Source organism: Equus quagga, chromosome 5, assembly GCF_021613505.1.
Source record: "Equus quagga isolate Etosha38 chromosome 5, UCLA_HA_Equagga_1.0, whole genome shotgun sequence".
In the NCBI taxonomy this organism is placed as follows: Eukaryota; Metazoa; Chordata; class Mammalia; order Perissodactyla; family Equidae; genus Equus; species Equus quagga.
In genome coordinates, this window is record NC_060271.1 from 64896813 (window position 1) to 64919298 (window position 22486).

The following is a 22486-nucleotide window of genomic DNA, read 5'->3' on the forward strand; positions in this document are numbered from 1 at the left end:
GAATACAATGAATTCCAGTAAGGATGAATCATATCCCCTCCAGGGGGAAGTGATGTGATGTACAAAATTACTACCAAGAGGCTGATAGTACTAGTTTCTGCTGCTGAGAACTCGGATATCCAGAGGTGACAACAATTAGATCTACACTGGTGAAGATAGTGTGGTAGGCTATGCTGTTGGGCATACACATAGCTTCTACCATGTCACCAGGGATACACTATTCATGAACATAGTGAGCAAAAAGTGTGGCAGCTGAGAACAAAGGCTGGGGCCAGCTGATCTGCTCAGAGGTGTAAGAGTCTTCCAGAGCTTGGTTTTTGATGTGTTGTTTGTAGTCAATGCTCTGCTGAATTTTGACATAAGACAAGGTGCTGCTTACTTAGTGCTCACTTCCTTAGGTTTATCCACAGTCCTTTTCCCCAGATCTCCTAATCTCTCGTCTTCTAATCCTCTGCTTCCAGGCACTTGATTAACTAGCTATCCAGGAATCCATATAGACCGTCATCTTAGGCCAGTTCTCTATATGCAATAAATTGATACCCATGAATGCTGCTTAAATATCTGCTAACTCAGTATCTTATTCCAGAGCCTCCCATGAATTGGGTATAATATAGGAGCTGTACACACTTTACAGAACCAACATGTGATGCTAACATATCCATGGACAAAGCCTAGAGTTTTTTTCTCTGGCAATAACTGATTGGGAAATCCCATGAGGACAAAATATAAACTGATGAAGAGGCATTAGGGCAAGACAAGCAAGTGATGTTGGAGACTGGGACACGTGTCCACGGAATTAAGCATGCCCGCTGAATCTGCTTAGACCCAATCCTGAAAGTACTACTTCTGTCCTAAGACAGACTGATGCTGAGACCCATCCCACCTGATATTTGGTGGATCTGAAATAACCAACTGTAATGGGTAGCTCAATCACACAGCTGCTTAATGTCCCCGGCCATATCTATCAAGAGTCCCTGATAGTCTGGGAGCTGATTTTTGAACATTGTATTTTTTTTTCTGAAGATGGCATGGTCTTACACTAAAACTCTAGAAGTCTATGATGTGATACTATATTACAGCTTCTCACAGTACATACAATATCCTTATCTGCCACAGACGTCGCTGGCAGCAAGTGATGTGGTGGATCATGTAGCCCAAGTGACAGAGCCACTCATATTGCTGCCTGAACCTGGTGCAGAGTTCCTTTCTCTTCTGGGCCCAGTCAGATCTGATAGCCTTCCACTTTAGCTGATAAATGGGATGGCATATGATCCCCAAGCATATAAGGTGTTATCTCAACATTCCACAGAGGCCTAGAAAACACTGTGCTCCAGTCTCAGTGGTAGGAGGTACAAGGTGAAATTATTTGTCCTTCCTCTTGAAGAGATATGCCAATATGCTTCAAACATCTGGACTCCTGCTATATTTGCCATTGTGGCAGGCTCATGAATTTTTGTAGGATTTGAATCCCATCCTCTGCAGCACATATATTCTTACAAGTCAGCTAGTGTCCTTGCAATTTCTTGCTCATCAAATCTAATTAACATCAAGTTATCAATTTAGTATTTTATTATGTGATGCACTGTGGAATGTCCAGACAATCAAAGTTTCTTCAGCCTCCACTGGGACAGAAAACAAGAGAGTTAGCCTAGCCCTAGGCCAAGAAAGCAGATGTGAACTGCCGTTCATTCCAGATGAATGCAAACGATACCAGAGGTCTGCATTAGTTTGTGTGTCTTTACTGCTCAATACTGCACGTGATCAAGCACAGACAAACTCTTCCAAAATAACAGGTGTCAAGTGTCAGCTATGTACAATGAATAAGTTCTAGAGATGTGCTCTGCAACATAGTGTCTATAGTTAACAATACCATAATATGAACTGAAACATCTGTTAAGAAGGTACATTTCCTATTAAGTATTTTTTTTCAAAGATCGGCACCTGAGCTAACATCTGTTGCCGATCTTCTTTTTTTTTTCTTCTCCCCAAAGCCCCCCAGTAGATAGTTGTATATTCTAGTTGTGAGCGCCCCTGGTTGTGCTATTTTTTTAAATTAAGTATTCTTACACAAAAAAACTAATTAATTTAAACTAAGTTTAAAAAAATAACAACAACAGGGGCCGGCTCCGTGGCCGAGTGGTTAAGGTCACGCGCTCCGCTGTGGCGGCCCAGGGTTCGGATCCTGGGCGCGGACATGGCACGGCTACTCAGGCCACGTTGAGGCCGCATCCCACATCCCACAACTAAAAGGACCTGCAACTAAGATATATAACTATGTACAGGGGGTTTGAGGAGATAAAGCAGAAAAAAAAGAAAAAAGATTGGCAACAGTTTTTAGCTCAGGTGCCAATCTTTAAAAACAACAACAACAACAACAAAAAACAATGGGATGCAAGGAATCTTTTGAAGGTGAGGGATATATCTAATACCTTCATTGGTAGTGATAGCTTCAGGGGTGTATGAATATGTCCAAACTCATCAAATAGTATACATTAAATACGTGCAGTGTACTTATTATTATTGTATATCAGTAAAGCTGTTCAAAAATAAATCTCTACATCTCTCAGCTCTAGATGGCCAGCAGAGGGAGACCTAACACACTCGGAGCAAGGAGAAGGGAGAGCAGTTTCCTGACAAACATATCTGAGTTGTTAAGCTAATATGAAATCCCCATAATTTGCATATATCCTTCCTCCTACATCTGAAGTGGTCTTGCCTCTCACAGTCTTATAAGGAGCTCTTTATCTTGAGATGTGGAGAGAGCAAAAGAGACAAGTCAAGAGCAGCAAGATGGTGTCCCCATCACAGCTCCTTGGGCTTCTGCTCCTCTGGGATCTAGGTGAGAATAATTGGACAAAGATAAAAGTAGGGATATTATTTCAATTGCTGATTTGTTTTCTTCATTGAGAATCCTTCACCACCTGAATTTGGCTTACTGCTTAAGTCTGATATTTTAAAAAATAAATAATATCCTTTCCTGTATGTAACTAGGTTGATGGTGACTTCCATTTACGTATAGTTATGTTCTGGTAATGGTTCATGTGTGGTTCCAGCCTCCAGTGGTGAGATTGTGCTGACCCAGTCTCCAGCCTTCCTGTCTGGGACTCCAGGGGAGAAAGCCACCATCACCTGACGGGCCAATCAGGGCATTAGCAACTACTTACACTGGTACCAGCAGAAGCCAAATCAACCTCCAAAGCCCACTATAAAGTATGTTTCCGAGTCCATTTCGGGGGTCCCAGCACGATTCAGTGGCAGTCGATCTGGGACAGATTTCACACTCACCATCAGTAGGCCAGAAGCTGAAGATGCTGCAACTTATTACTGTCAGCATAGCTATTATCATCTTTACACCATGTTACAACCTAGAACAAAAACTTGCTCAGCAATGGTGAACAGAGAAACTGGGCAAAATCATGCACTTCTTCTGATTCTTGCAGGTGCAGTTGGGGCAATGAGCTCACCAATACCACAAGTCTGGCTCACCCCCAACAGAGATGAATCCCAAGAGGGACTGTCTCAAATCCTCCTTTCATCTTCACCCACAGTAATTCTTCACACTAAGTGAAAAATTTTTGAAGATAATTACCTGTTAATCTGTCTATATGCTTACGTAAAGCACCCTTTCCAAGTAGGTAAAAATTTTGGATTTCTTCTTTAGGGGTTACAGTTACTCATGTACGATAAAAGGGAATTGAATAGGAAGATTGTGAAACAACCAAGACTTAAACTGGAACTGAATTGACAGAGCCCGTTGATTCAGGTTTTGGTTATCATGGGTTCAAAGGAGTGACAATTTAACCCCGTGCCAACACGGACCCTGAAGGCTGGACATCTATCAAGTCAGATTAGAACTAAGGTTCACTTTTGCCAGTGGAGTATTATGACTGAGAATGCAGGAGGCGCTAGATATTTAGCTATAGTCTTGTGAAAACTGGCCCATTGGTAACAAGACTGTAGACATGTGTGTAAAGCTTGGGAAAAGTAGACTCTCCCAGGGAGGATGTTTAGCAGGAATAAAGGAGGGAATCTGAGTCCTCTATTGCCAGTCTTGGGAGCAGCACAGGGCTCCAGGTCAAAGAGGTTGAAATCAGGAAACTCAAGTTCCCTCTTTAGAGTCCCTATATCAAAGGTTCTATATATCAAGTCGATAAACAAAAGAGAATGTAGCTTGAGAGCTCAAGTAAGGTTGGGAAAGTTCAATGGACATTTTCATTTCCTATCCTGACTGTCATGTGAAATACAGGAGATCATCTTCACCCTAAGAAGGAACATTCTTTACTGCTTATCAGAGACTTTGACTATCTTCTCCCTCACCCACATACAAATTCAAGCTGCACTTTGAAAAATCACTTCCTTTTACTTTCACCAGTCTTGATTGTCGGGACGAGTTCCTTCTTGACATTTTTTTATTATCAAGAAGAACTTAAGTTCATTTGTTTGACTATGTTTTCTGTCCACTTATTCATTCATTCAACAATAATTTTTGGTGTCCAATCAAAGCACTAGAAATACAGACATATCACAGTCAGTGACATTTTCTTTAATGGCTTTCACCACATTTGGCCACAGAAGTTCTGCTAGTTTTTGATCAATTTTTTTTCTAAGTACCACTCATACTTTATCCCAAAGTGAGAAAATACAATATAAGAAGTGATATTTCTGCATGGAGGGTGCAGGCAGACACTCACCATTCTTTTCCACATCACAGCTTGAAATTATGTGAATATGCCAAAATCTTCCCCATCAGGAGCTCCTTCTGGTATCAAAGCTTAAGGAAAAGAAAATTGCCCTTAGACACATGTGGTCCTGAGATTGAAGTCAATCATCAGCCTCTCCACTGCCTTCCAAGGCCTGACTCTCCCCACCGTCTCCATCAAGCACCACCCACCGTTAGGTCTTTCCCTGCCTCTTTGGTAAACACTTTACATTTTATATACAACTGTTTTATTTAAATTCAAAATGTTGCTTGCTACTCATACAAACTTGTTTTTTATTGTCCAATTGATCTTTTTTTGTACGTGAAAATAATTAAATGTCAGGAGATGAGTGGAATGAATCATATTCTCTACACTAAGAAAGAATGGAAATACACTTCCATTAATAGCTTTTCACTTAGTTTTAGAGTTTTTAGGAATAAGTTAAAGCCGTCGTGTGAGGGGCAGTTGCACATGAGTAAATAAGACAATTGTTGATCCAAGTTCTTCCATTCTAGTGGTAGCAGAGGAGGGAGCCATCCAGGAACAATAACTATGTGGTGGAAGTGGATGGAATAATTTCAGGGATGGTTAAGTTCTATTAACACATCAGGCGAGAGGTTGTAGAGTCTGGAGGGGGAGACTGTCCACCTGCAGCGATCAGTGAGGGTCTCTGGGTCACATCTGAGATGCACTCTGAATGAGGAGGAGGCAGCCCTGTGACCCTGTGACTGAATACCACGTCCAATGACCAGGGAAACATCCTGGGAAGTGCGGGGACCAGGAGATTCCAGATGAACCACTAAGTGTTTATTGAAAAAAAATCTTTTCTTGTATTACAAAAGCCAACTAGTCTTATAGCAACCAGATGTCTTCTGTGATTTTATTCCTTTAAAGGGTAAAATTTGTAATATTTTTCATCAAGCCCCTTGGTGTGGGTCTCACCCATGAGACGGAATGTGTCCTCTGTTCAGAAGCTGGAAGCCCAGATCTGCATGTCTTGTTGCTTTGCATGTTCACCCAAACCCATCCCTGCCTCTCAAGCCCTTATCAGTGGTTGGTCACTGCCTCTGGGCAGGATCCATGTCAGGCAGAGGCAGCACAGGGCTGTGGACACAGGGCTCTGGCCCTCTGGGTCCTGTGCTGTGGCTCCAGCTGAGAAAGGGAATGGAGGGCGGCTCATGTGAGGGTGCATATGACCCATGGGACTGAGATTGAGATCATTGCTCAGTGCATGTTTACAGTCCCATTTGTTCAGCCAGCATGACCTTACTGGGAAGACCATGGGTGGGATGTCATCAATACTGGGGCACATTTGTGTTTGGTCTGCATCTCCAGATTCTAGTGGCAACGCTGTGGGCCCCAGTTTCCAGTTTCCCTCTCCAAGAGAGAGGGTCTCTGTCACCTACCTGGGGGCTGAAGAAACCAGGGAAGACTCCAAAGATTGACACCGTGCTTTGTCCACCTTGTCCACAGCATAGCCCAGCTTGGTGCAGTGGCTATGGGACACTCTGTGCTTAGTTGCACTAGCTACATTTTAAGTGCTGAATAGCCACATGTGGTTAATGATTACCATGTTGGATGGCACAGATATAGACATTTTCATTGTCAGAGAAAGTTCTACTATTTAGTAATGGCCTAAAAGTTTACGCTTAGCCACTCACAGTGATATAGCTCAAAGCATAAAACTCACCAGCTGTTGGTCCAGAGGACTGGGTGGCCTCAGAGGCTTTCTCACTGGTGTGGCTACTGCGCTTCTCAGAGCTGCTCTGGAAGGGTTTCTGGATGGGAGGAATGAGGCTGGGAGGACAGATCTAGACCAGGAGCCCTCTGCTTCCCACCCCACCTCCTGCCATTATGCCTGCAGGTTCCCTCCCGGCCCATCTTTCTTTTCCAAAACCACATCTTTGGCATCTCATGTGGATCACAGAACCCAGCCCTTAGTTGTCTTGTGATCAATATCTTTGCTAAATTCCTGATTAACCTTTTGTTCTCAGCTAGGTAAGGATCATTTTGTGTTCCGTACAGAGTCTGGCCTAGTAATGGATGTAATAGTATCAACTTCGTAACAGTGCAAAGGCTCACAGTCAAGATTATCTCAGCACCCACAACAAAAATCATATAAGTTGCTGCATCATAAAACTGTCATTAGATAGCAGACAAATTCCACAGTAAACAAAAGACACAGGCCTGATCTTAGAAATACTGAGAAAGTAAGAGTGATACTGTACCATTATCAAAGGGAGCCCCTGAGGTTTGAATGGGTTGTCTGGTGTGATGGGGACACCTAGGAGGAGCTGCCATTGTGCTGAGTGGTGGAGAAAACCTGCTGTGTGCTCTGTGCTCTGTGGCTGGAAGCCAGTGCTTGCCCATCTCCTCTGCGATGGCTGTGTCCCCAGAGATCATCCCTACCCTCTCTGAGCAGGATTAGCCTCAGGAGGCCCTTCAGGGACGTCTGGACTGCAGCTTTGTCTTCCTGCTGCTCTGACTCTGGTGAGGAAGGAGGACTCAAGGTTCATCTTCAGTTTGTTTGCATTAAACTTGGACATTTCCTTGAAGATGAAGCCATTAGACTGTTTTGTTTTCCGAACAGAAATACATCAAACTGAACGAGCTCTCCGCCTGATATTGATGTTTGGGGATGTTCACACTTGCTTCCCCACCTAGATGCTGGAGGGGACATGGTGTGGATCCCCTCTTCAAGCTCCTTTCCTGTGTCCCAGGAGAGAGGGTCACCATAACCTGCAGATTTGTAGGGCCAGCCAGAGTATTAACATCATCCTGCCTGAAATCAGTAGAAGTGAGGACCAGCTCCCAAGCTGCTACTCACTCACACTGCCGCCTGGATGTGATGTCTGCCCGGTGGGGGAAGTGGGTCTAGGTAGGTGTCACTCTCACCACCATCATTTGAGCTGCCTTCAGTGCACAAACATCCTCTTCCTGTCACCACTCCAGGCACAAACCTCACCCGAGCTTCTGCTCCTGCCCTGGGCCTGCTATGATCTCTGGGGCCTTCTCAGGAGAAAGAGTCTGGGTCAACAGCTCTGAAATTGCATCCCCTCTCCTCCTGGCACTCCCTTCCCACCTCCTCAGTCTGGCATCTCCAGGCCATCTTCTCTGCATCACTGACTGGAGCACTCCACTTCACGAATCCTTGTGGAAGAGTTGTTGTTGGCAAGTTGTGGCATGGAAAACCAGAAAGTAAAAGACAAATACTCAGAGGTTGGCACATGGGGGGTGACACCAACCATTGAGACCAAGTCCTGGCAGCCATGAGTAGCAATAAAAGCTTGGCAGGGAGGTCCCTCCTCCCTCCAGTCAAACGTGAGCTGTGGACAGGCTGTGGGTGGTTTTGTCCTGTAACCACACTCGTCCCTGAGGTCACCTGTGTGGCTGCTACTGACTGAAGCCCCAGGGGAGGCATTGCCCACGGGCTGAGCTCTGGAGAGAAAAAACCTCTTCTCTCTGACCCAGACCCCCTGCACGTCTCCTTGCACCTGCTGCTTCACAGGGTCCCCAGAACCCCTCAGTCCCTCAGAGTCCTCAGGATGGGCAGGTCCCTGCTTGGACCAGCAGGACATGGGGTAGAGTCCTGGGCTTCCTGACATGTGGGCTCTGTAGTGAGGAAGGGGCCATAGGGCCATGAACCCGTGGCTGGTTTTCAATGTCCTTGCTCATTTACTTGTCAAAGTTTAAAATCACATTATACCAACAATTAAAGTTATATCTATGCACATTATATTTATATGTATCTATATGTTATAGATACATAGTATATACAAATATAATTTATATACAAAATACTCATTTAATATATAAAACTTACATATAGTGCTTATATATAAGTGATTTGTTTGCTTATTTACTTATTTATTTAACACATACACCCTTTCTTTCTAACTGGGACAGAGTCTGCCTGAGTGAAGACACTGGGCAGGGGGACATTGCTGACCCTGCCTCTCTGGGCTCCAGCAGGGTCACGGCCACTCAGGACAAGTGAGATCAGCTCAGAGAACAGTCGGCCCCACAGTCCCAGACCCAGCTCTGAGGTCCTGGTCACTCCAGTTGTCACCCCGGCTGCTGGACACTAGTCTTGGTTCAGTGCTCGTCAGGTATGAGCACTGTTCTTCCCTGCCCCTGACAGTCAGCCCGTTGCAGGGCCATTCATCCCCCAGGTCCTCAGCCCCATAACCCAGGAGAGCAGCTGTTTCCTCTATGGTTCAGCTCAAAGCCAGGCAGCTCTTGGGCAGTGCAAGCCAAACTTCACCCTGCTTGAGGACCTGTTTCTAATCTTCCCACTTATTCCAGTACCTGAGGGCCTGTCCTTGCCACATTTCCACAGTCGCTGAAGCTGACATTGTCTCCTGAAAAATTAGAAACTTGGCTTCATTGTTAACATTAGAGCCTGGCGTGTTCCAACCCACAAGCTAGAGATGCCCTTGTTGTCTCTCCTCTGCATCCAGGTTAACTTGGCCACATCCACAGCAACCTTCCTCCTTCACCTGCTGTGCATAGTGAGGATAGCTGAACCCTCTCCCAGTCCCAGGGGAAAGCAGGGTCTAGGGGGCACCTATGACCACCTTGGGCAGTGAGATGAAGGAGAGTGAGGTTGGCTCAGGTTTTTCTGGAAGGATTTCGATCCTTCATAGGAAGAGGAGAGGTAAAGAGCTTTGCCCTGCATTTCTTCCTGGAACAAGTATGAGAAGACATGATGTTCAGAGTTGTGCAGCCCTCATGAGACCATGAGACATTAAACTCAAGATTAAAAGTCAATGTGTTGAAGGTGGCGAAGCAGAAATACGAAACAACCTGGGTCTTTCTGCTCTCACTGAGCTGCTGCACCAATCTAACAGCTCCAACCTTCAGTCTTCTTGTGATTGTTTAACCTTTTTCTATTGCTTCTTTCACTTGCTTCTAAAATTATTCTAACTTATACAGAAAAGAACATAAAGGGAAAAGCCTGGCTGGGCCTTGGACTTGCTCTTTAGTACAGGACAGGAATTATCATATGTTTGTGTGTGTGTATTTATGGGGAGTCAGTGGCATGACTGTCAGGAAACCATAATAAGTTATGCCCTCCTTGGCACCCTAGTAATATCATGCCCATGGCTAGAGAAACTAGACCACTTTGAAGAGTTTAAGAATTCTACTCTCTTTGTCTCCATTTCTCTTCTTATAGCCTAAGCACCAAAACAGCCTCAGACTTCCCTTGATTTACCTGTCCTCCAATGGTCACTAAAATATGATTGTGATCAATAAAATTTGGAAAGATGTAGAGTCAAGGATTGCATTGGTCGGCTCAACACTAACATATTGGCAGGTTTTCCCTCCACTCTCAGTTGATTTTGAAGGGGAGATGCTGACTCATCCAACCAGGTTCCCATCAGAGGGTGCAGTTTGAGGATTTACAAAGAAAAGCTTCCAGGCTGTAAGTGTTGGATTCCCAAGGAGAAAAGCCTGATGGTGATTCTTGACTCACAGCATGGAGGAGGCCAGAGTGAGTCCTGAGGAAGGCTGTGTGTGTGAGAAGGGACTTAGACTTCAGACCTATGGCCACAGCGTTAGGAGACTGAGAGTGGGACCGCTTATCAAAGATCATGGGGACCTGAGTTGGTTCTCATCAGGAAGCCCATTTCATCAGTGGACACTCTGCCTGTCATGCAGGTTGGGTCTCGTCTTCATTGATGTCTCCACATGGCCCCTGAAAGCAATGGCTCTCAGGTCCCTTTGTGGAGGTTGGATGGACCCCTTGGGCTTCACCCAAAGATGTGTGGAGATGAGTCTGGAAAATGAGACATGAGAGTCCCCATTCAGAAGGCAGATGGCTTGGTGATCAATAGAAAAAAGCAACAGGTGAGCACTGGAATTATTGAAGAAGTTTATACCAATTATACTGACACCCTCTACACTTGGGGGTCCCCACGTACTGACTGTCAATCTACTCCTGAACTCTAAAATCTCCTGTAGTTCCAGGCTGTCTAAGAAGAGAAGTAGCACAGAAGAGCTGATTCTTGCTTTTTCTCTAGGCAGGGGCATCATTTTCTTTCTGCTCATTGTCAAGGAATAGAAAAATTTCCTCCTAAATATTTCTGGCATTTTCACCAGAGTACTGGTCTTGTCTCAGGTCATAAACCCTCATAGTCCCAGGGGACTATCTTCCTTGAAGGCTTTTTCGGTCTGCCCTATGTCACATCCCCCTCCCCCACCCTAGCCCAGGTCTATATAACTGTTGATGCACTCCCAGGCCCTGAACACTCCCTACTAGCATCTTTCTAGGGGCTCAGGTGCAGCTCCTCTGGAGCTTGGCTTTCTGGATGGCAGGTCAGTTGGGAGGCCCTGTGGAGAGGCCAGTTTAGTCAGCTCTGTCTCCTAAGTAAGGGTGGCTGTACTAGGTGCATGCACCCTGCCATGCACCATAAATGTCACTTTTCCCTACTTTTCCGTTTTACTCTTTAGCAGTGAGTGGGGACATCAGCCTCCCTGTTTGCATCTCCGGGAAAGAGAGTCCATATTTCCTGTCAAGCCAGTGCCTATGTACATGGAAAAACGTCTTAGATCCAGATAAAACTTAGACAAAGATTTGATATATCTCTCATGTTTTGACCTTGACCCTGGTGTCTCAGCTCGGTTCAGCAGCAGGGGAAGTGGAACCAGCTATGCCTTCAGCATCAGTGCCCTGGAGCCTGAAGACACCATGGAGTATTCCTGCATGCATGACTACGGGTGGCCAAACCACAGTGCTGCAGCCTGTACACAAACCTCCTGATGGCGGCTGGGGCCTCAGTTTCTAGAGAACCTGTTTGCAACCAGCTAACCAGAACCCTGTTCCAGAGATTCAGTACGTGTAGGAGCTCTGTATTGAAAATACAGATTCTTTTCTGGGTGGATGTAGCAGTCCCTGTTGGTACCCTCAGCCTTGTCACTTCCATGTACTTCTGCTGACTTCCGAGGGCCCTATCTGTGCCTCAGTGCCCTGTCCGAAGCTGAGAACAGCAGCTCTGCCTGCATGCATGGCATGCTGGAGGGCTTGGAATGAACACCCCCAGGGCAGCCTTCAATCAGTGACTGACAGGAGGAGGTGCATGGATACCCCAGCTGCCCCACCTCTTGGGTGGAATAACCCAGAAATATTTAGCATTTCCATGTTGAGGCTGAGATCCAGTCATGCTCACTGGTAGCTGTCCTGCTAATGTGCCTTTCACTGTCTATCTTCTTTCCCTGTCTCTTCCCTCCTCTTCTCTCAGTGTTTCCTATTCCTCTCAAATCTGCTGCCTGAATAGGAATCCTTGTCAATGGGTGACCTGACCTAAGTTGGCAAATCTTTCATCCTTGGAGGGTATCTCTGATCTAAATTCTTGCCATTTCTCCCTTTTGATGGTCAAAAAATTCAGAAAATTTGAGAAACATTTAATTTCCATTTACCAATCTCTCTTAGGTTGGGCTTAAACAGCAACTCCTTTCTTATGTGTCATGAAATCAGAGAAACCTCTGAACAAAGATTTGCACCCCAAAAAGTTCACATTAAAAGTAAGGAAGAGTCATCTAACACTTAAAGTCCCCAGACCAGAGGGTCCCCGAGTCTCAGATTCCTTCCAGCTCTATTGCTTCGTAAATCTGTTATTGCTCCTTGTTCTCTCCTCTCAGGCATGTGATTTTGGATTCTACTTTAGGGGAATACAGTGTGGAGATGATAAGAGAGGTGTGGTAGGCTGAACAATGTCCCCCCAAAGGTGTCTACATCCTAATCCCCAGAACCTGTGAATATGTTAGCTTACATTGTGCAAGGGCCTTTGCAGATGTGATTAATTTCAGGACTTTAAAAAGGGGAGATTATCCTGAATTATCTCTGGCTTGTCCCTGCTGGTGAGTGCTTGTTCTTCCAGGATGGGGCTACTGGCCTTTGCGAGATCCAACAGATACAAATAGTGAAATCTTTAGTCTCTGCTTTCAAGGAAGTCACTGTCTTTTGGGGAAGATGAGCCTTTAGATTGATAAATGATTGTTGCATAACTGACATAGGCTGTGGTTACTGAGAAAGGCAAGCTGGGAGTGTGGAGACAAGAGGTACAAACCAGGTGGCTGGGTCAGGAACACTGCACAGAAGAGACAGCTTGAGAAAAGACTTTAAAGAGGAAAAGGGATTTTCCCGGCTAGGAGGTGGGGAAGTGTATTTTGCTCCCCCGATGGAGGCTGGGGCAGCATCTCACTGCTGTTCTGAAGCTGCACTATGGAGACACTCCTTCCCCATCCCCTGGGACATCACAGGAACCTTCTCCTCTCTTCCTCAGGACCAGGGGTGAGGGAAGACCTACCTTCCCCCACAAGAACTGCAGAGCTCTCCAAGGGGCAGACTGAGCTCCCGTCCTCACAGCTCTGTTTTCAAGACTTTGCCCAATTTTGGGGAAAAGCTGACCCTGCTTTGGATGTTGAGGAGATACTAAATTTATATGGTTGAAAATCTCTGTTTCCAGTGGGCAGGCATGTCTCACTTGAGCAATGACTATGAAGTCTTCAAAAAAGGGACAATTTTGAAGAGCTTTCACCAGGATACAGAAACTTTGTGTAAACCCAGTCTTCACCCTCCACTCCTGTCTCCCTCAGGGGACATCCCATTTGCCTGTAGGGCCTGTGCTCTTAGAGTTATGAGCTTGGTTCCATCACACACAACACCCACCCTTTGGTCCCACACCACCTGGATCAGTAACACTTGGTCTAGAGCTGGTTTCCCACTGCCCATTGGGGGAATCTGCCACAGAGATGGCTACTGAATCTCTCTGCTTTAAGCTTAATGCTGTCCCTGTCTGGCAGGTACAGAGTGACCTGTCACTTTCATGACCACACAGGGCCTTACAGAGCTGCCCTCCCTCTCTGACCACACCAGGATCCTTGTTTCCATTTAAAGTCTCCTCAGCATGATGATTCCTTTCCTTGGTCATGAAAAATTCTTTTGTAGAATCAGCAAAAGTCACTACCTCCAGTGAGGAGAGATTATTCCATTCCTAAATGCCTCCTGAAATTCTTAAGGGATTCTAAGTGCAGCAGTGATGGGATTGTTCAGTCTTGTTTGCCCAGGTCTCAGGTTCACTGGACAATGTAGGCTCTAAAGTCAAAACAGTCTGATTGGTCTGTGTCCTGTCCCTGAGGACTTGTCCACCACCTCGTTCCTCTACTGTGTTCTGTTTGCCCCATGTGGTAACTGACAGAGTCCCTCTTAGGGAGGCTGCCAACAGACAGACAGACAGACAGACAGAAAGAAAGAAAGCCACCACATTGAAACAGACAGAAGGCATGCTCCATGGAGGCAGCCAGGAGGACACCGAGGAGAACTTCCTGACATCCCAGGAGGTTCTCAAAATCCTCACCCCCATAGTCATCTCTGGGTCCTGTCTATGGGAACCCCAGAGCTACAAATTTTACCCAAAGGGCTGAAAATAGTGCAGAGGACCTGACATGACACCCTGGGCCTCTCCAGCTTCCAACACACAATAAAGAAGTAAAGGGCCACAGCTGTGGTGTCCAAGGCAGCAGAACAACGTCCCTTCTCCCGAGATGTGGGCTGGACAAGCTGCTGCATTGTTGAGTCGGCAGCATGTGTCCACATCCTCTCTGTGGGCATCTGGCTTCTCGTATTAACTATTTCCTTCAACAACAGTTTATTTTAATTTTAGTTACCTGTCTTCTCTGGTGGTCTTTGTGTATATTCAGAGCTATGTTCTCTGTGATGAAGACAGGTTGGCTTGACTCTCATATGATAACTAATTGTCTGGTTTGGGCTTTGATCAATGGTTAACTTGGCATCTCATTGAGAAGAAAGCAGAATAAGCCCCCATTTCTGTAAGAATAGATCCTTGAATGATCATCTGCAGGTGATTTTCCATCTCTGGGGTGAGCTCAGTCCCTGCCTCTGGAGAGGAGCCCTGTAAATGAGGCAGCCTGACTGGTCCCACTCAATCCAGCCTTAGCTTCTGTGGGAGCAGAAGCTCCACTGTCCCTCCACAGAAGTTCCGTCACCTCCACCTCCTCCTCCAGCTGCAGATAGGGTGAGCCTGCCAGCCCTGAGAGGGCACCAGAGAAGAGCCCTGGTCAGGCCACCAGACATGCAAATTGACTCAAAGGAAACTTGTGCTTATTTAACCCTGAGGTACAGACCCCAATTCCAGAGCAGCCCTGACAGTTAACTACCTGCCCAGCCCCATCCCTCTTGCTTTGTCTTCCAGAGGCAGCTGATTCCGAGGATACTCCAAGATGATCTTCCAGGCCCAGCTCCTCTGTCTCCTGGTGATGAGTTTTCAGGATAAGCATGTTTCCTGCTGTAGATTCTGAGCTGGAACCTTAGCCCTTGATGCATAGATCATGTTATCAAATGGATTTTGGAAATTACAGTGAAATATACAGAGTTGTTTAGACTTAACTCTTAGACACTGAGGAAGAGTCCAAGCCTGACAATGAAGCAGAGGCATAAACCAACTTGAAACTGTCCTCTGCTCCCTGAGGCCCATGGATCTCTCTGTTCATGCTCCCACTCCATGTCCATCCTTTCTTTAGAGGCTCACTAGTACCGTTTAGGTTATAAGGAATGGACTCATCCATTGGCTCCTCAGGATGAGGATGTGCCATATTGGGTTCACCTTCTATAGCTTGCCTTGGGCCTGAGGACATATTGACAGCCATTTCTTTGTGGATTCTTGGACACAGGCAATGGTGGAGAAGCCCAGTGGCACTTAATTTCTAATTGATATCATATTGAAACTTGACGTGGTTCTTCTAAAGAACATGTTTCTTCCAATGAACAATGTTTCCTTGAAAACTTTGGGAGAAGTAATGCATTGTGTTGCCTGGAAGGGGTGTCCTTGCAGCCCACAGGAGGTAGATCATGCTGACTCAGTCTCCAGAGACCCTGGCAGCATCTCAGGGAAGCTTTGTCTCCATCACCTGTAGAAGCAGAATGGAGGTAGGTACCTCCGTGGCCTGGTACCAACAGAAACCCAATGAAGCTCCCAGGGTGCTCATCTTTGAGGCAGCGGCTCTGGCTCTGTCTTCTCCCTCGCCATCCATGGACTGGAAACTAAATACTTTGGGGTGTGTTACTGCCAGCAGCACTTGAGCTGGCCTCTCACAGTGACAGAGCCCCAAACAAAAATACCGTTTCTAGTCTATAGATGTCTGCCCCGGTGGAAAGACACCTGCTTCCTGCAGGAGGCCACAATGTGAGAGATGTGAAGTATCCACATCTTAGATGTCCAGGTTCTCAGAGTCGATATTTTCTGACCTGGTGAAGCAGGGTCGTGTTGAAGAGTTCTTGCCCCACATTTAAACTAGATCTACATAGAGGAAAACATGGTAGGGGTTAGAGCCAAGCCGTGATCTAGACAGAAGGTGTAAATGGATTAATTTATTGTTATTTCCATTATCAATTGCAGTGTAACAGAGCCTCCAAAAATAATAGCTTAAAGCAACAACAATTTATTATTTCTTGTGATTCTGAGGGTTGGCCAGGTGTTTTCTCAGCTGGTTTGCCCGGGCTCACGCATGTGGTCTCAGTCAGCAGGAAGGTCAACTGTGCTGAAAGGCCCAAGTTGGTCTCACCTACATGTCTGCCAGTGGTGCTGGCTGTCAGCTGGGAGCCTCAGTTCTCTTCTTAGTTACATACAAGGGGAGGGATGGTTAGAGACCTTCACCTCACGTGCATGCTCTAAAGAGTGAATTAATGGTAGAAAGTTTTCTTTTTTTCCTTTTTTTCGGGTGAGAATATTAGCCCTGAGCTAATGTCTACTATCAGTCCTCCTATTTTTGCTGAGGAAGACTGGCCCTGGAAGCTAACATCCGTGCCCATCTTCCTCTATTTTATATGTGGGATGCCTGCCACAGCATGGCTTGACAAGCGATGTGCACGTCCACACCCAGGATCCAAACTGGTGAACCCTGGGCCGCCAAAGTGGAATGTGCAAACTTAACTGCTGTACCACCAGGCCGGCCCCAATGGTAGAAAGTTTTAAATGGATAATAGTGCTATTTTTTACTATCTGCATGTACTGACAATTCTGAACAATGTCAGTGATAAAATATACCCATCCAGAAGGACCACTTCCTCTCCCCACCCTGGATCCCCTGTCATGTTGCTAGATGGCCTGATCATATGTCTGGTAGTCAGTGCTGGCTGTTGGCTGGGTATCTCAGTTCTCCTCCACGTGGCCTGTCATCCTCCAATAGGCTAGATCAGCTTTCTTACACTCCAACAGGGAGGGTGGAGGCTGCAAAGCCACTTGAGTTCTGGGTTCCAGAACTGTCAGAGGGTTCCATCCACCACATTCTATTTGTCAAAGCAAGACCCAAGACTAAAGTTGATTCAAGAAATCAAGAAATAGACTCCACTCTCAACAGGAGGAATATAGCAATGTTTTTCTGATTCACCATAATTGTCTTGAAATATAAGTCTAACAACAACAAAGATAACAATGGCTGTTATACTTATTGAATGCTTATTATGTGCCATGAATGGAGCTAAGTCTTGGGGTGAGATGTTTTATTCTCATCTTCCAGTGGAAAGACCAAGGCAGAGAAAGGTTATGAAATGTGTCCAGATAACTCAGATAGCAAGCCAAGATTCTAATCAGAAAATCTGATTCATAGAAGGCAATAAGCAGTATGACAACACAGAGGAATTCTGCAGAGCTAGCTGATTCGAAAAATTCGGTGAGAGGCACTGACCCTAATGCTAGACAGTCACGTGCTCTACACACAACTTATTGAAGACACTGTTTGAATCTCCTAATACCATTCTGTATGTTCATTAGTAGCTCTGAAGCTAATCAGTGTGATTAACCAAGATGGCATTTGTAATAGCTAAAAATCAGAGGGAAAAGGTTACATTTTATTTTATTGTTAAGATGATGACAAAGAAATAAGAAAATAACATATAAACAATAGAGAAGACACTAGACTGAGGCCTTTTAATAACAGGTTGAGATTCACAATAACAGAATAAATTGGCCATCTCCTTTCAGAAGATGGGGACAACCAGGAGAAGGAAATGTGAAACAGAGGCACAATCTTGGTTACTCAAAGGAATCTAAGAGGAAATGAGAAGTCTCCTTCCTGAATGCCAGCAGGCAGTGGGAAAATTCTCAATGAAACAAAAATCAAGAGTTATTGTACGTGCTGCACACTCAACACAGTGTGCTAGGCACCTCGGAGCAAAGAGAAATGGAACAGCTCTCCCACACCTTAAATGTATCCCAGATCTGACCACCTCTCACCTCCTCCACCTCCACTGCCCATCCTGCTACAAGCCTCCACTATCTTTCTCCTGGACCAGGCTACACCTTCGTCAAAGGTCCCGAGCCTCTCTGCTTGCCCATCTGCAATCTCAAACAAGACCAGAAGAACTACCCAGCTGAAACCATCTTTAACTGACAATGCATAGAATTATGAATAGAATAACAATTTGAGAAATAATGACTAAACATTTTCCAAAGCTGATGAAAAATGTCAACCCACAGACCCAGGAAGCTCAACAAAGCCCAAGCAGGATAAACACAAAGTCTTAGGCTCGTTCTAGTCAAACTGATGAAAATTTCTCATAAAGAGACAAGCTTAATAGCAGCCACATGGGTTGGGGCCAGTTTGGTGGTGCAGTGGTTAAGTGCACCCACTCCACTTCGGCGGCCTGGGGCTTGCCGGTTTGGATCCCAGGTGCGGACCTATGCTCTGCTTATCAAGCTAAGTTGTGGCAGGAGTCCCACTTATAAAGTAGAGGAAGATGGCCATGGATATCAGCCCAGGGCCATTCTTCCTCAAAAAACAAAAAGAAGCGGCCACATGGGAAGAAAACGTTATGGAAAACAACCAAAAGAATGACTGCATGTTTCTTATCAGAGAAAATTGCAAAACAGAATATAAGGAAGCATCTTCAAGCACTGAGAAAAAATACGTTAGTTTGGATTCCATATCCAGTAAATATATCCTTCACAAATAAAGATGAAATAAAGAAATTTAAAGACAAAAAAGAAACAGAATTTGTCTTCAGCAGACCTGCACCACAAGAAATGCAAAAGAGAATTCTTTGGCTGAAGGGAAATTTTACTAGATAAAAACACAACAGAAATGAGAGCGCCAGAACTGGTAAATGATAGGAAAATGTGAAAGACTTGTTCTTTGATTACAATTTCCTTAAAGACAACACATTGTTTAAAGAAAAATGAATACGGATATGCTGTGAGTTGTAAAATATGTGTGAAAGTAAAATGCATGACAAAAATAGCACAGGGAATGGCAGGGAGCTAAATGACAGTACACAGCTTAGGGATTTCGCCTTGTCTGTGAAGTGGGAAAATATTAACTTACAGTAGGCTAAGATAGTTATGGCTGCATGGTGTAATCCACAGAACAAGTGGGCACTGTTGGCACTTTAGACCTGAAAATTCTCTGTTGCGGGAGCTGTTTTGTGCATCACACAATGTGTAGCAGCATCTTTATCTCTACCCATTGGAGGCCAGGGTCACAGCCCACCCCCTCCCACTCTAGTTGTGACAATCACAGGCATCTCCAGACATTGCCAAATGTTTCTAGGGGAGAAGGGACAACATTTTTCCCAGATGAAAACCACTGTACTACAATAATCTCTAAAAAGTAAATAAATATATAATTAAAGAGTCAACTGAGAGTGTTTAAAACTACACAATACTCAGTGACGCAGTAAGGCTCTGAGTGATCTGAGTAACACTACCGAACAACTTGACCAAATGGACTTTGTGAACCGTTATCTCAAAAAGGGACTTTTTACCTGCGAAAGAGATCATGGCATTGTTGCAACGCTCTAGAGGTCTGCACTGTGGTTCTCCTGTTGGGGCTTTCTGGAGCCTCCATACACTTTCCCTACCTGACAGAGTCACCTTAAGCATCTTTGACCTACTAGGTCATAAGGTCCACTGCAGGTTGGACTTAATGCAGAGCCTTCTTCTCTTCTGGGACTCACTCAGAACTGGAAACCTTACAAGTTATCAATAAATGAATTAGAATAACTCACTCCAAAATGTCTGTGTTGCTTTCAGAATCCATAAAGGACTTTCTAGTGTTGACTACTTTTTAGTTATGGGTGTGGGGGTGTCTTTATCTTGGAGATAATTTCTTGATATTCCCCAGACCATTCAATTGCTAGAAATCTGTTTGCAACAAGAGCCAGGACTATGGAGGGAGCTCTGGGTAAATTGCCTGATTTTTCTTGGGCGTCTACATTCAGCCACTGAATTTGTGGTTTTGAGCTGACTGGGTTTTTAATTATGCAAACCCTTGGAATCATTACTTAAAACATAAAATTTTAGTCAATATTTTTTCAAAAATTTTTGTACTCATTTCCTTAATTTCTCCTCTCAGAACTTCAATTACATACACAACAGACTGCTTCAAGGTGTCCCACAGCTCATGGATGCTCTGCTCATTTTATTGTATTTTTTCAAATTTTTACTCATTCTGCTCAATTTTGGATATTTTCTATTGCTAAAGGTCACTAATCTTTCTTCTGCATTATCTAATCTTTTCACGTGAAACTGTTTGACTCTATTTGGTCTTGGTTTTAGGCTTTATTAGGAAAGACCAGATGGCATTTAGCATAGAGATAATTTTGCCCCACCACTGAGGCAAACTCTTTCTGAGTGCTCCAGCTGACGGCTCATGAATTATAAGATTTTCTGCTCTGGCTGGTGGAAACAGCAACTAATCTTGACTCTGTCTGAGTTCTGCGGAATTTTTCCTCTAATAAATTCAGAAAAATCTTTCTACAACCTCAATAGATTCTTCTCATGTGTCTTTCAATCAGTACCTTGTCAAATACAGAGGGGAAATTCTGTAGATATCCTGGGTTCTGTCACGTGCTGACAATTTATCACAGCAAGGGCATCAGGGAATCTGATCAAAGGGGAGGACCCTTTGGCCTCAATAATATCCCCAGGTACCAAACACAGAGATCTTGTAAAATTTCTTGCAGTTTCTTGAAACGTGTCATCCCAGATAGAACTTGTCTTAGATGGAGAGGTAGAAAGAAAAGCATGTTGTGAACAGTGAAGAGAGCAAAAGAACACTATACTTAAAGGACAGTAGACTAAATCTATCCTGTGGCCCCCAGGGAGAAATACATTCTCTACGGGCACATTTGTGCTGCCCTGGTCAGACTTGGACACCTGGGAGACACTGCGCCTGTGCCGTGTTATTGAGTTAGCTGCCCTGCAGCTGTGCCTAGCCCTGCCCCATCCCCTGCTGATTTGCATATTACTGGAGTATGACTCACTGCCCTGCGCACTTATTAATATGCTGCTAGCACCCTGTGTGGGAGTCAATCCCAGTCAGGATGTAGCCTGGACATGAGGGTCCCTGCTCAGCTCCTCAGCCTTCTGCTGCTCTGGCTCCCAGGTAAGGAGGGAGAACACTGGAAATGTACTCTCCCAATGTGGTCAGTACTACCTAGCAGTTCAGAGTAGTCCTCTTATAACATGGTTAATAATATGGATGTTTGTTTTTATGTCTGCAATCTCAGGTGCCAGGTGTGAGATCCAGATGACCCAGTCTCCAGCCTCCCTGTCTGCATCTCTAGGAGACAGAGTCACCATCACTTGCCAGGCCACTCAGGGCGTTAACACTTGGTTAGCCTGGTATCAGCAGAAACCAGGGAAGGCTCTTAAGTTCCTGATCAGTAAGGCAACCATTTTGCACACTGGGGTCTCTTCGAGGTTCAGTGGCAGTGGAACTTGGACAGATTTCACTCTCACCATCAGCAGCCTGGAGCCTGAAGATGCTGCAACTTATTACTGTCAGCAGTATAAGAGCAGCCCTCCCACAGTGTTACAAGCCAGAACATAAACCACCCAGGAAAGCAAAAGTGTGGGGCTGGGCTTCCCCAGCTCCTCCTTGTGTGCCTCCATCTGCTCAGAGCATTTCTCAGAAGCTGCCACACTTTGAAGGTCACAGGGAGATTTGATAGAAGGGGCAGGAAGGCTCCTCAGCACTCTATAACTCTCTTTCTCTCTCCTCAGCCCCAGCAGCACAGACATGTCAGTGCCTCTCCTGAGTAAATAAAGGATGGAAATGATTACACCTGAGGAGTCTCAGTTATGGTACCAGTCAGGGTTTATACAGCAAAAGAGAAGTCAGTCTACATATTCCAAGCAGTAATCTTTTAGTATGAGGAATTTTAGTGTAAACTATAACCTTTCAAAGTCTAGGGAGTGTGATACTAAGGGAGCAGATGCTAGAAAGGGATGATGCCCTGGTGTTCCCCCAGAAGGCAGAGCACAGCTGCCACTGAAGGTATAGGCTGCCTGATCATGTGGCCTCAGGCCTGTCTAAGAAGCCCAGGAGTGGAGGTGTTGATGGTTTACCTTCTGCAGCACCTCACCAGGTTTTTTCAAGTCCTCACCCTGTCCATTCTCTGCTTTCAGATGCCAGTGGATATTGAACTTTCTTTTTCTGACCTCCAAATCTCATTGGAGGGCCCATCATTGAACAACTCTACATGAAACCACAGAAAGAAAAGAGGTGTTGGAAATGCACTTCTAGAAGTAATAATGATGGTGAGGAGTTGACAGCAGACAGCTCAGTATGGTACTATTTCCATTGCTCAGAATTTTTCCAGGTAGGGAATGGCATCCAGAATATACTTGGATGTGCTTCCAACTATCGTCAGCAAGACTGGGATCATAACAAGAAAAAACATTAAACATGCAGTAAACAGAAAATGAGGAAGTTGCATGAAATATATAGCAATAATTTGATAAACAAATGAAAAACTTTCTTCACAC

At 45.0% G+C, this 22486-nt stretch overlaps 2 gene segments (V, D, J or C); both read left to right on the forward strand.

The window, feature by feature from the left end:
• Nucleotides 1-2790: 2790 nt before the first annotated feature.
• On the forward strand, nt 2791-3568 carry LOC124239634 (probable non-functional immunoglobulin kappa variable 6D-41). The segment is given in 2 exon segments: nt 2791-2839; nt 3054-3568. Coding segments are annotated over 2 exon segments (564 nt in total).
• A 12002-nt stretch (nt 3569-15570) lies between these two features.
• LOC124239635 (immunoglobulin kappa variable 1-5-like) lies at nt 15571-21548 on the forward strand. The segment is given in 3 exon segments: nt 15571-15776; nt 21010-21101; nt 21226-21548. Coding segments are annotated over 3 exon segments (621 nt in total).
• The last annotated feature ends 938 nt before the right edge of the window (nt 21549-22486 follow it).